Source organism: Channa argus, chromosome 13 (genome assembly GCF_033026475.1).
Source record: "Channa argus isolate prfri chromosome 13, Channa argus male v1.0, whole genome shotgun sequence".
NCBI lineage: Eukaryota > Metazoa > Chordata > Actinopteri > Anabantiformes > Channidae > Channa > Channa argus.
Window position 1 is genome coordinate 4,512,306 of NC_090209.1, and position 14,255 is coordinate 4,526,560.

Sequence of the window (14,255 nt, forward strand, 5' to 3'; positions counted from 1 at the left end):
TATTACAGGTTGTAAACACTCAGGGATCATGATCAGAGCGATAGGGGATTCAACGGGTGGGTGCAGTGAGACCTGGCACTAACGGGTGGCTCAGCTCAGGGGAAATTAATCACGGGAGACTCTTGACCTGCAGGGATCAGTCATGTCAGTCGACCTGAGAAAAACAAGCTCAGTGGCCAATATGGCAGCTTTTTAGTGGTGGCTGGTGCTGATGGTGGAGATGGAGGGAGAAAGAAACAGTGGAGGTGAAGAGGGAGGATGGGGGTCATTAGGCTGCAGCACTGGTTGGCATATTGAGTGTATCCCTTGATTGTTGTGCTGCATTTCACTTGCTTCTTTAAAATTGATGTGATGCAATAATCCTGCCATTAAAACACATGGGGACATTAGGTCTAGAAAACACACACACACACACACACACACACACACACACACACACACACACACACACACACACACATATATGTAAACTCTTATATGGCATAACAAACATGTAGCATGTTCACCCACTTTAAGGTGTTGGTACTACTTACAAACACCCATTATGTGTTCACACAGAGTGAATCACACACACACACACACACACACACAGACACACACACACACTCACTCAGGTCTGTTTGTGTGTAAACAGACTTGAGAGACTCTGGAAGAAGGAGAAAAATCTGCCGAGGACGGAGACAAGTTGCATTTGTCTTGTGCTGTGTGTGGGTGTGTTAGCCCCTCGGATGAGCACACACGGCTGAAGATGCAGCTGGGAGCATGAGTTCTGACCGAAAGGAGTATGACATGTTCTGCCAGAAAGCTGTGACCCTAATTGTTGACCTCTGCCTCCACAACAGCACGCTCTTGGATCAGGATACCTGTCAGGATTTCCTCTTCCTGTTGTCTAGCTCGAACTCTGACCACAAAGAACTGGGTAAGGACTATAATTAACTCCTGATTTATACTGGATGTAAGCCAGTAGCATTGCTGGTGTGCTTCTCAGTTTTTCTCTTCAGAAGAAAGCTAATTTGAAAGAAAACGTAAAGAAACACCAATGCTTTACTTAGTGTGCATCGCAGGTGGCTACAATCAGCTCTTTTTTGCAGCTTTGCTTTAGTCTCTTTGTTTACCACATGTACAGACACAGATGCTTGCTCATGCAGAGCTGTGACTGGCGGTTTTAAGCTGTTGATACGTTCTTAATGTGTTTTTTTGACCTGAGGGAAACCAGAAGCAAAAAAGGTGTGTAAAACAAACTCACATGGGTTTTCCAGTGTGCTCATGAGAGCAGAGCTTCTACACAGTTAACAGATGAGCCTTGAGGCTGACTAATGTCAGCTGATGCTGTGATGCTCAGGCACAAAAAAAAGGACATGAGAAACACCACGAGAACCTTTTTATACATCTAAAAAGAATGTGAGCTATTATTGTCAACACATGAACAACAACTAGTGCAAAAGGAGTGACGTGTTTAACGTAATTTGCAAAGTTGCGAACATCCTAAAATGCACTTTCGACTTATTCGTGAGGGGTGATTTACACATCTGTTGCATCCTTGTGCAGCTGTTGCTCTGGCACTTGTAGTGTGCTTTACCTTGTTCGAAGAAATCATCCCACTCTTCACGTGCATTGTTAATGGACCAACTCTACAACAGAGCACAGGCAGAAGTTATGGTTTAAGTTGGATGAATTCTATTTGTCAGGACGGGTTGCTCGTGAGAGGAAAACTACGATTGTTTGAGTGTTGCAATGCACTGGACACAATGCAAGATGTGACCAGAGGGTGTGTGAAGAATTGTGGATTTAAAGCTTCCCTGAGAATTAAACCAGCAGAATGTTCCTGTGTACAAAGACAAACCCTTTTTAATCCCTCTCCATAATCAGTTATTACTGTGAAAAATAAGAAAGGCGGAATTTAACTTTAGCCAAACAGAAAAAAAATATGAGATATTTCACACCAATTATGGGACTTGATGTAAAATAGATGTAATCTATAATTACCTGCTAATCCAAAGACTTCGTTGTTTGAGCACTGAGTTGGTGTTAAACAGAAAAAACGAGGCTTTAACTTTGTCAGCAGGTGAGCAGAAAAGAAAAAGAAATATCATTTGTGGCTGCTTTTGGAAGGATGGGTCTCTGTTCTCAGACTACGCGTCACACCAATCCTGACCGAATCCACTGTCACCTCACATCATCCTCAGTGGAGGAATTGAACGTACATCACAGTGCCACTGGCATTCACTACTGAGCTGTGGGGACATTAAATGCCATTGCATGTTATGTTGCCATTGATGCAAATTATTTCTGCCACATGGAAACTAAACACAAGCTGTTTCTCATTTTGTTGGAGGATGTGTAGGTTGGGGGTTATGGGAAATGTCTCCACGTATGTATTTTCTTTGGGTTAATGTATAGTACTCACAGAGAGCAGGACCTTTTATAGAGGGCGGAGTTGAAAGTAAAGGTTTAAAGTAAAGGACACGTCAGCATATTTCTTATAACAGCAAACATACTATATTCTTAGCATAATAATGTCTAAAAATACATTTGTGATACAATTTGATTAATATTGTTACGTACTTCATATAGAACAAACGTACGAAGAGAACTGGGAATAAGCATCCTATAGCCATCAGAAATATTCATAAATGCAGATGGGAGAATGGTGTATGAAATGATGAACATACAAAGAACAATTTCAGAAAAGTTGGGACGGTTTGTACAATGTAAATAAGACAATGTGCAAATATTTGCAAGTGATTTGAAACCTATTTCGGATTGTAAATATTACAATGACAACATATCACATGTTGAAACTGAGAAATGTCATTGTTTTGGACAAATATTTGCTTATTAAATTCAGGAAAGGGGCTTATGTTTATGTAGCATCACGCAGATACCAACGGCCTTAGTGTTAAAAGCAATTAGTTTTAGAGTCTTGCTGAACATAGCTGCTGAACAGTTAATAATGTTAGCTGGTTACAGGTCTGGACTGCAGGCAGGCCAGTTTAGCATGCACAGGTCCAGAATGTGGTGTATAATAAGGTCTTTTCTGAAAAAGATGTCATCTGGACAAATAGGTTACTCATACTGCATTAATGCCTCCCCACACCATCACAGATTCTGGCTTTCAAACAAGTCACATGGTCCCTCTTGTTGTTAGCATCCAGGATGCAGCATGACTTCCAAAAAAGAGTTTCATATTGTGACTCACTCCATAGGACAGTTTTCAACTTCTTCTCAGTCCATTTTAAATGAGATTGGACCCAGCAGTGTTTCTCGATCTTGTTTACATTGACAAAATCCCCCAGGATGAAATTTTAAATGAAATTTTTATAGAAAAAACGTTTAAAAAGGAAAAACAAATCACATTTTTCAGTTTCAATATTTGATATGTTATATTTGAGTTATTTACAATTAAAATTAGGGCAGCACGGTGGTGGAGTGGTTAGTGCTGTTAACTCATAGCTAGAAGGTGCCGGTTCCAAATCCTCCTGCTAGCTGCAGTCTTTCTGTGTGCAGTTTTGCAGTTTTGTTTTCTCCATTTGCTTGCGTACGTTTCCTCCCACAGTCCAAAGACATAAATGTCACCGTGGGAGTGAATGTGAGTGTGAATGGTTGTCCGTCTGTGTATGTCTCTCTGTGTTGGCCCTGAGACAGACTGGAGACCTAATCAGGGTGGACCCCACGTGTCACCCAATGACACCTGTAATAGGCTCCGGCCCCCCACGACCCTGCAGAGGAAAAGCAGTTACACATAGTGATGAATGTAAAAAATAGGTTTCAAATCATTGCTTTTTTTTTTTTAATTTTCAATTAACACAACATCTGAATTTCTCTGGAAATGGGGTTTACTTATATTAGCTTTTCTGCACTGTCAGCACAATATATTTAAAACGGCATTTTCTTCTCTAGTTTAAATCATTTATCCGCATTATAATCTGAGACCAATAACTGAGCGAAACTTAAAAACAGTTTATAACATCACTGCAATTCCAGTATCTGTGCAGAAAACGAGCCACCTTGACTTACAGGATTATGTATAGACTGCTGAGCTTAAAAGACTTTTTCATATGAGTTTTGACAGTTTGTGCAGGAGTTGCAGATGAATCAGCAGGTGTTCACATAACATGAATGAAAAGTGACATGTCGTGGGAACCATTGCTTATGGTAGCAAGCGAGAGCAACTGTGTTCAGACAGAAAACAAAAGCATGACAAATGCATCCAAAGGCAATGGAAAAACACTGCTGGGAGCAGAGTTGCCCGTGGTGGCATAAAGTGATGCAAAGACACATCTGCACACGTTAAAAATGCTACTTGAGTGAAAAATTGCGTTGCTATTCCAGGGCTTCATGAATCTACATCATAAATGTGCAGAAATGAGAGGAATAAGGGGATGAGCCTGGGAGGAATGTGAAGCCGAGTTGCTGGCTGACTGAATTCAGTAGTTCTGCTAATGTTCAGGAGTTATGTGAAAACATAATTACTGTTATTTATTGTGAATATATATATATATATATATATATTTACTAGAAATAAGCTCTAAAAAATAGAGTGGAGCTACATTATGTAACCTTTTTCTATTGTTCTTTAAGTAGATATATGTTCCAAAATGTATACGTGTCCTAGTGTGAAGAGGTGGTGTCTTAGAACAGATTCACTAAGCAGCAGTGGCAGCAGTTCCTGCTCCACTGGGAGGTTTTCCAGCTGGGAGGTTTTTATTGTAATTTGATAACGACTAATGCGGCGCAGAGTGTGGCAGAGCACGGCAGATGTTTGAAGAGTGTAGCAGAGCAAGGAGAGTGGATTGGTTTGGAATCTCATGCTTGTAACTATCATAAGAAGTGATTGGGAATTAAGCGATTGTCCACCATGAGGAGACAGGGGCCACCTACAGCAACTCATCATATTAAGATAAGTTATGGAGCACATCTCTCCTAAAATATTAGCAAAAGACGCATATGGTACAGTAGCTTTAAGCTGCATGGAAGCTTCAATAACTCAAACCCACAGAACAGCACTGGGAAATGTTCGCTTGTAAAAGTTTTAAAGAACAGGGTTCACCCCTCGAACCAATCAGAGAAGACCCAATTATTTCGGCTTTGTTAGTAATTTTTGATGCATTAACATATGTAGGAGTGTAGCAGAGTGTAGCAGAGCGAGGGCTGGGTGGAGGAGAGTAGATTGATTTGTAGTCATTTTATCGCATGTTACTAAGATTATTGTCTGCGTGGGAGGGTGTAGCTCAGTTGGTTAGGCAGTCATCCACGGAACCCTGTGGTCCGTGGTTCAGGGATCTCTAGGGCAGACACCGAACCCCCAGCAGCCCCTTCCCATCTCCAGCTGTGCAGTGCCCGGTCCAAGCCCGGTAGAAACTGGGGAGGGTTGCGTCAGGAAGGGCGTCCGGCGTAAAAACTGTGCCCAATCAACATGCGGACTATGATCCGCTGTGGTGACCCTGAACTCACGGGATAAGACGAAAGGATAAAAAAATAATAATAATAAAATAAACTAAGTTTACTTTCTGCGGTGCAAGTAAAATACATCAAATCCTTTATTATCCAAGTAATTTGTTACTGCCAAACTGTGTGTGAGTCTCTTGATTTTCTGTCTGAGCACACCGTTACAGATTTGCATTGTCTAGTCTGATGGGTCCTTCCAAACGATTGAAAGTATAGAGAAGTAGTACGGAAGCATCTGACTGAAATACGGTAGCTAACGGTCGATAACCAATGAAAATGTATGTTGAGAAGCTGGAGAGTATGACAAGCTGTAGTCAGTTGAGCTCCACTGAAGTTGAAAGCATGTCTCCTAGCAACGATGGCTCTCAGATGTCAGCAAACTGCCCACCCTGAGGCTCAAAGGCTTAACCAAAAAATGTGCATGATAGCTGAAATATCATTATAGTTTACATCTCCGTACACAAGAAGGGAGGATTCAAATTTCACACACACTCCAAAAATTGAAATTGCTTGTTCCACACTTTGCTTCAAACACCACAGATTTGCATTTTCTTTCAATTTGTACTGCTAAAATATTTGACATTCTCTCGTAAATGTTGGGAAATCGGGATCTTTTTGCTGATACAATCAGTTTCCAAACACACCCGACACTTTGTGCATTCTTAAATCTACATACATACAACGTTCAGGTTTACTGTTTCTGTTTCTTCTCAGGATTTCGATTCCCCCCCGGTTTCCGCTCTGTGACAAGAAGCACGTTAGGTTTGTGAACATACAGCTGCTTGCATTTATCCGCAGCTATCAGGCTCACAGCAGCCTGAGTCATTCTACCAGAGCAAATTTCGCCCCCAAACCCTCTGCTGTTGGCTGAGTATTCCCTCACACAGTTTCAAATCGATTATGATAAAATAAGAACGACTAATTAGAAAGCCTGGGATTTCAATTTCCCCGGTCCTGATGCAACTGGGACATAATAACCTGTTGTCTTTATTGAACAATTTGTCGAATCTTGCATGTGCGAGCTGTTTAGCAATCAAGGCTGAATATGTCACCGTGCTGGACCAACCTTCAGCTCCTGACTTTTACAGGGAAATAAATGAGAGCTCACACACTGCTGAGCCAACATATTGCCTGCCTTAGGTATTGATATCCACTCTAGGGCATTGATACAGGTTACAAAACATATCCTTTAAGCCCCTGTATCCCCTGAATGGCGGCACACACTTACAAGCCACCTCCCACCCCTCTCTTCCTGACACACAAACACTCACCCTCATTACAAATTCCCCCTTTCATTATCAGCTGCAGCTTATCAGGTGTGTGGGCTTCAGTTCAAAAGGTTTATTTTTGATCACATTATTTCTTGCACGCCCATCTCATCTTGAAGTTTATTAACCAAGACCTTGGCTGGCAGATGACATTAACATCAGTGGATCATTCATTTCGTTCCCCACTGGTCTGCTCTTCCTTGTTCATGGTATTTGCAGGGACAGCTGGTGCATTGCAGGCTGAATCCAAAACAGAAAAACAAGAACATCAAATTAACTGCACTGTAGAGATTAGAACCCCATCCGAACCACTGTGCCTTTCAATAATTCATACCCACTGTCTACTGTCTTGGTATTTTATTGATACAACATTTCACTGTGGACCACAAAGGAACACAGGAGACGCTGCTGCCTGTTCCTGTTGTGAGAGATAACATGCAGAAAGAATATCTGTCTCGGCTGTCATACAAAAACCAAATGCCAGTTCTCAAAAGCTCGTGCCGTAATTGCTGTAATAATTAGAATAAAATGGTAAAATAGTATTCGCTGAGCAAAGGTGTGCTTTCATATAGCTTTAGCTTTAGCTCCTATACATACATGGCGAAGTGAGATGATGTATTATTAGGGTGTTTTGATGGGGCTCAACTTAAAATGGTTAAAAAAAAATAAGGACAAACAAGAAAACGGACGGAATTTTCTGGCTCGGTGGAAAACGCCATATACTTTAGAAAAAGTATATTTAAAAAGTATATTTAAATAAAAAATCGAAGTGTGATTTGATGATACAGTATTTATACCAACAAATATGCAATGTATTTAAATGATCCTTGTTCATTGTATAGGATGTTTAGTTAATTAGTTATAATAAACATTTTGTCAGAAGGCTGTAGGCATAAAACACTTTACCTACTTTAGATATGGCATCACCCCGTTCTGCTGTGCTAATGCCGAATTGTTGACTTCACAGTTAAACACCTTAGTGTGTCATACCTGACTAGTTAAATATACATAAAGAAGTCATCAAGAAAATGGAATCATCAGTGAGCAGCTATCAAGAAAGTAAATATGAGCAGTATATGTACTATTATGTATTATTAATCATAGGATTAATAATAGACCCATGGGAAATGTATTACATCATCATATGACATCGTTGACGGGCAAATAAACTGAACTCAGCCGGGCAGTACTTTGTCACATGCTGAATAATTGCACTATTGCATATTGCATTTTGTAGATTTACACATTAATCCTTCTAATATGGCCTGGACCGGGTACAATTAGGACTGTTTTGGAACTTTGGGCTATAAATTATCCTATGATTTCTCACTAAATATCCCCAACCACCTATAAATTAGAAACCCAAACAATAAATGAGCAACTTTCCATTTTTACAGTCACAGGCTATAAGGTTTTATTAACAGAGGTCCTAGTTGGTGACTGACATCGGCCGCAATTTCAGATGCAATGTAGCACAGCCCCATTGAACAGCTCAATGGAAAAACTGAATGCACCCATAGCAGCACCCTGCAGCTCATGGCGCTGCCAGCCGCCATCATTACTGGGAAAACAACCGATTTCTCATTAACGTGAAGTGATAGAAGTAAGCTGATGCCCGCACAAATTATGGAGGAGACTTTGGATCATTATGTAGAAGAATGTTGAAGGCAGAGATCGTTGTATGACACAGAGGCATGGGTTGACCCCTGCTTGCTACCGTGGTAACGCCAGCAACTTCACTTTACAGCAATTTGTTCCCTGAAACTGATGGATGCTCCATTTAGTAAACGTGTTAACACGCTGCATAGTTACGATGATTAGGAGATTGTAATTTTTCTGTCTCTGTGAAGGAGTATTGAGGACATCAATGTGGACAACCATAGATAGACTTTTCTGGACAAAATGTGTAATAATTAATAAACCAACCATTTTACACATTACCTGAAGGAACACTAAAGAAATAAAGTGCAAATTTCTCACCAGAAATGGTCTTGTCTTATGGCAATATGTTAATTTTTCATGCTGAAATTATGTTAAATATTGTGTTTTCCACCTAAACAATGCCAGAAACTAGTCACATGAAGTGGATGCAGGCGAATAGAAAAGAAGGATGGTACATTTTGATGTGAGACAAAGCTGATGACACATCATAAGCTGGTTCACTAAGGCCCAGCAAACACATTTTTTTATTCAAATTAAGTAAAATGTGCTAAAGACAATAGTGACTCTGAATAGCAAACAGCTTTTGTGTCGACAATCTGTGAACAGCATTATGAATGGGACTCCCAGTGTCTCTTTCTCTAAAGTCTTCTCTGGTGTTTCTTCCTCTTTTATTTTCATTTTGAAGCTCAGTGACAACTGGGATTTCCCCGCAGGTGCTAATTTCTAGATATGTTATCAGCTTGTCAGCTGAGCAGCTGGGGCACTATTGTAAATGTGAATCCATCTCCATGAATGGAAAATACATATACATTTTCGTGGACTTAGCAGCGCCAACGACACTATGCTGTCTTGTACTTTGCGTGAGAATTTTAAAGTGTTTGCTTTTCTCTACGAAATGCGACAGTGTTAGAAGGCTGAGTAATGTGGAAACCTGCTGTGTGTTACCCAGGCCAGTGCAGCAGACAAGTCCTCTGCTGAGCCATTGAAGGATAATATTGGGAGTATTGATTAAAGAATCAGGGCTCAAGTGAGCAAAGCGATGAGAGCCTCAGAGGAGGAGGATAGACACCACAGAGGAAGAGAAATTTCTTCATTTATTGCCATCTCCCCATTAAAGCACAGCTTTATGCTACAAATTGCTACAGATAAACAGATGAGAGCTAATTGATCATTCAGTTTTGCTTTGTCTGTCAACCTTTTCACAATGGGGAGAATTTAAAGGTGCAGTGTGTGAGCTTTAGAGGGTATCCTATGTATCCATAGTTATGTTTTCATCGGTGTGGAACCACCTAAAAATATTAGAATGAGCCTTTAGTTACATAGGGAGCGTGTTCCCTATAATGGAGGCCACGTTTATACAGTAGCCCTGCATGGACAAACTAAAGATGTTTTTACACTGAAGCAGTAGCTTGAATTCGGTGATGCTATACTCAAGAAAAAGTGAGTTTGAAGAAATGTGAAGAAACGGATACTGATAATTTATTGGACGAAAAAGGACAGAAGCATGAATCCTTGTCTTTAATGAAGCAAAAACAAGAAGGAGCACATACACCTGGGACAGGTAAAGGCACAAAACGAGGATAAAAAGAGTGATGCAAAAGTTGCCTGCAGGACAGGTAATTTAGTCTAAGTGGTTTATTTGTGTGATACATCATTTTAATTCAGACAACATAAAAAAAACGACTATCATGATTATTCATAGTAACAATACTACATGTATATACACAGAGTAAATGCCACTTCCTGCTTTGTTCATATCATGGAGACAAAATAATTTAAGGATAAAAGAATTTTTTGAAACCAAAAAACTCTTTTCAGGCATTTGGAAAATGCTGTTACATTGTGATACGAGCTGCTAATAGCGATGAATCTAAAGAGAGTGATCACCTGAAACTGTAACAGTCTACTAAATATTTTCAACAGAAAGTAGCTGAAGCCTGCTTCAAAAGTTGTTGCTCTATAGTGCATAACGTTACAATACGCATAAGAGTTTATAACTTTTTAAACATAACAATAATAAATCCTACGTGGCTTATGAATTTGATGAAAATTTTTAATTGGAAGCTGCCACGATTAGTTTAATCTGCATCAAAAGGTAAAGGTTAAAAGCTGCCTAAAACATTGCTAGTTGCTTTGTGAAAAAATTTGCTAAAAGCATCTTCAAGTAGCCTAATCTTGTAATAATTTGCTAAATTAGCATATAAGCCCCTCTCAGCTGATTTTTGTTTGCTTTGCTTCCTTCGTATGGCATCATTTTAGGCAGCAGGCAGCTGGTTACAAAGGTGTAACCATATCACCTAACAGTTTTACTTATTATGTGACAACTATCATTCCAAATGATTGAATGAATGTTGCTTGATAACTACTAATATGTAAATAAGTGAGACTGTCCAATTGCAAAATAGGACTGGATGAGTCCTTTATACAGAAAAAACAACCAACACACATTTATTACATAGCAGCTGTAGCAAACCTGAGACTTTCAAATTGTTTTAAAAGACTACAACTAAAACTATGAATGCCAATAACTGAGGGCTGTAAACCCAACTCATTGTTCAAGGACTGGTCATCTCTTAGCTCGACTGCTGCAATACCCTGCAGCAGTCGACCTACGGCACAGTCAGACCCCTCCAGATGATCCATAATGCAACAGCACGGCTCATGTGTGATCAGCCAAAAAGGACACACGTGACTCCACTCATCGCATGCCCTGGCTTCCTGTAGCTGCCCACATCAGGTTCAAAGCTCTGACTCTCACCCACTGAGCGATCACTCTCTCATCCAGGTTTAAAATCCCTCCCCCCCCCACTGTGGTCTGCCAACAAATGGCGTCTGGTGGTCCCTTCACCACGCAGCAAAAGAACCAAAGAAAGGAACCATCTGACTTCATCACATCGCTGACAACAACCATCAACAACCTTCTTGTTCTCCGTCTTTCTTCAGGAGCCCACCCTCTGTCTCACAGTTTCACTGGCTCGTTTGGTTTGTGTAGCAGTTTTGTCCTAATGGCTGTTGAGCTGTTTGTCATGGTGAAAGCTCTGAGACTCTGGGACCAACACTCATGTCACAATCATAGAGCTGAGGGTCCAGAATCAAACATGTCATCTGTAAACTTCACATCACACAAATTCATGTGCAGTTCCCAATATCACCAAATAGTAAGCACAAAAAATATGATATTGTTCCTGCAAAGATCAAAGGACAGAACTACTGTGACTGACTAAATGTTTAAATGCTGTAATGCATCTGTGCCAAAGATATTTAATTTAATAAAACTAAATTCATTTACTCTGTTGCTCTGTGAGGTTTAGAGGAGAACATTGTACTTGTACCCCACTGCACTTTGCACACAATGCTGCTTGCAAAGTGCAGAGTCAACGGTCATAATCAAATGTATTAGCTTTTCCATCAGGTAACATAGGTTCTTTGTCACTATTGCATTTCCGAAAGATCAAGATTGGAGGTCAGTGAGGTCAATGAATGTGTCTGGCGGTAGAAGAACAGTTTTACAATAATCTCATTTATGGTCTCCAACAACATGGTTATTTAATGGATTTTAAAAGAGGTAGTGTATAAGATTTACAGGGCTCTATTAGCATACACACAATATAATGTTCATAATAATACTTTTACTAGCGTGTAATCACCTTAAAATAAGAACTGTTGCACTTGGTGATTCGAGAACAATGCTGATTTTGGACTGTGGTTACTCAATGTGTAGTTATGCAACCATTTGCTAACACTGGTAATATGTCTGTGTTACATTCACAAGTTGGTGAAAAAAAATCTATTAACACGACTCTAAATTCTAGCCTTCAAAGATTTTTGACCTTCATTTATCACTGTGTGATTAGCCCGATGAATGCGCTTTGCAGAGATAGCTGGGTGTGTGCAGCAAAGGTTTGTGCGGATCAGCTGGACTCCCATGTGGTCGTCTAGTGTATTCTTTATTTCCAGGATGCCTGCAGGATGTTTTCCTTCAACTAAAACTGTAACCGCCCACAGAGCACAACAAGATTATAAGGAGGAGGTCTCCTATATTAAAACTTTATTCACTAATTAGATAGAGACATTGCATGCACGACAGATTAAATGAAATAAAAAGACCTTTTCTTAAAGGACAAACCAAGGGTGTAATATATATGCAACGGCATGGATTCTGCTGCCATGTAATATGACAGTGTTGTTCTTCCTCATATTTATTTTGAGGTTTAGCCAAAAAGACGTTTATATATCAGTAGATTAATTAGTCTATTTTTAAGGTTGTTGACAGTACTTTCTTGTGTCTGCCCATTAATCCTTTGTTAGTCAGAGAGCACCTAGAACATGTGGTGCCTAAGGCTCTCCATCAGTTTGGACTGTATCATTCCCATTTCCTGGAATCTCTGCTGCTTCCTATATTTTGTGTTTCCACTTATACTGCCATTAACAATCCCCCGAGGGAACAGGACCCACAAGAAGTACAATCAGGGAGATCGGGGAAGGACAAATTGAATAACAACCTCATGACAAAAGACTCGAAGGCTTAGAAAAACATGTCTATGTGTGTGTGTGTGTGTGTGTGTGTGTGGACCGATGTAAATGTGTGAGCCTGTCAATATGTGTGTAAATATATGTATTTGTGTGTAAGTAGGTTGCAGAACGCAAAGCTTTTGAACATCAGTGTGATCATGTTTCATTAAAAGTAAGGACAGAATTACAATTTATTCTCTCCTTCTTTGCACACAATGGAGAAAATAGAGGTGCAATTTGAGGTTTGTTGTGACATTTCATCCTGTGATTATATTAGCGCCCTCTGCAAAACAGGCACTGTCTGGTCTGAAATGACGTTACCTGAGCTGACAAGAATTGATGGAATGACCTTACAGCTTTTCCACCGGTGGAAAAACGCAACGTGGTTTCACTGTGAAATGCTGGAGATGTTAAAACGGCGTCTATGTTGCAGGTTGCAGTTTTATCGCTCATATTACATCAGTGGAGCATTTACTGACTGTGGCACAGGAGATCAGAGGACTTAATAGTAAATACAAAAACTATAAAACTATATACTGTTCTGCATTTTTGACATAAAGCCAGAGAGATAGATATAATCACCTCATCCACATAAACTCTGGGGCCCTTGTTCCATTATTCATCAACTGACGCATGCATTAAATTTGCATATTTCATTTATCTGTAGATGCAGGAATAGATATCCAAGTAGAGATTGTGTTCTACTACAAAAGTACTTGGAAATCATTAATTCCGAGGCAGAGGTTCAAGTTTTTGCACGGAAAACAATGTGATGAGCAATGCCAGGAAATGCAAATAGTACAAGTGGAATAAATTCTAATAAATTCACAATACACAGGTTGTGTATTACATCTTTTAACATTTTCTGCCAGATGTACAGAAATATGAACCTCCATAAGCCAGAAATAAACTAAAAAGCATTAATCAGCAGGTTTTTATTTTATCCTGATGTATTAAACAAAGAAAAATGCAGCAAAAGTGCAATAGACTAAGACGTAATAAAGAAATGGCGTAAGTACACAGTACACAGTACACAGTATACAGTACACAGTACACAAACATCAACTAAAACTCAAACGAAGAGAAGATATCAGCAAAAGAAAACAGCAGATTTGTCGATGAGGAGACTGTGAAAGTGAAAAATCCTGCAACACTTGCAGTAAAACTGTACTTTATGTACTGCAAGTGTTGCTGGAATTGTGACCTTTTCACATTCCTTTCTCTTCTGCATGCGGCTTTGGCAGTAGGCGAAGTTGTGCCAGAAATTCTTGCTCTGATGAGGAGACAAACCTTAACCTTCAATTACTGCGTGACACAAACATACTGTAAATGCCCTAATTCCTTCATGTTCTCTACATTGATTCC

The 14,255-nt window shown here is 39.8% G+C and overlaps 1 protein-coding gene across 1 annotated transcript in view; it reads left to right on the top strand.

The window, feature by feature from the left end:
* Positions 1–744: 744 nt before the first annotated feature.
* syt6a (synaptotagmin VIa) overlaps positions 745–14,255 on the top strand; it is a 58,034-nt gene continuing 44,523 nt past the window's right edge. The window contains exon 1 of the mRNA XM_067527868.1: positions 745–919. Coding sequence (XP_067383969.1) covers positions 763–919 — 157 coding nt within the window. The 5' untranslated portion in view covers positions 745–762. The remainder of the gene's footprint in view (positions 920–14,255) is intronic.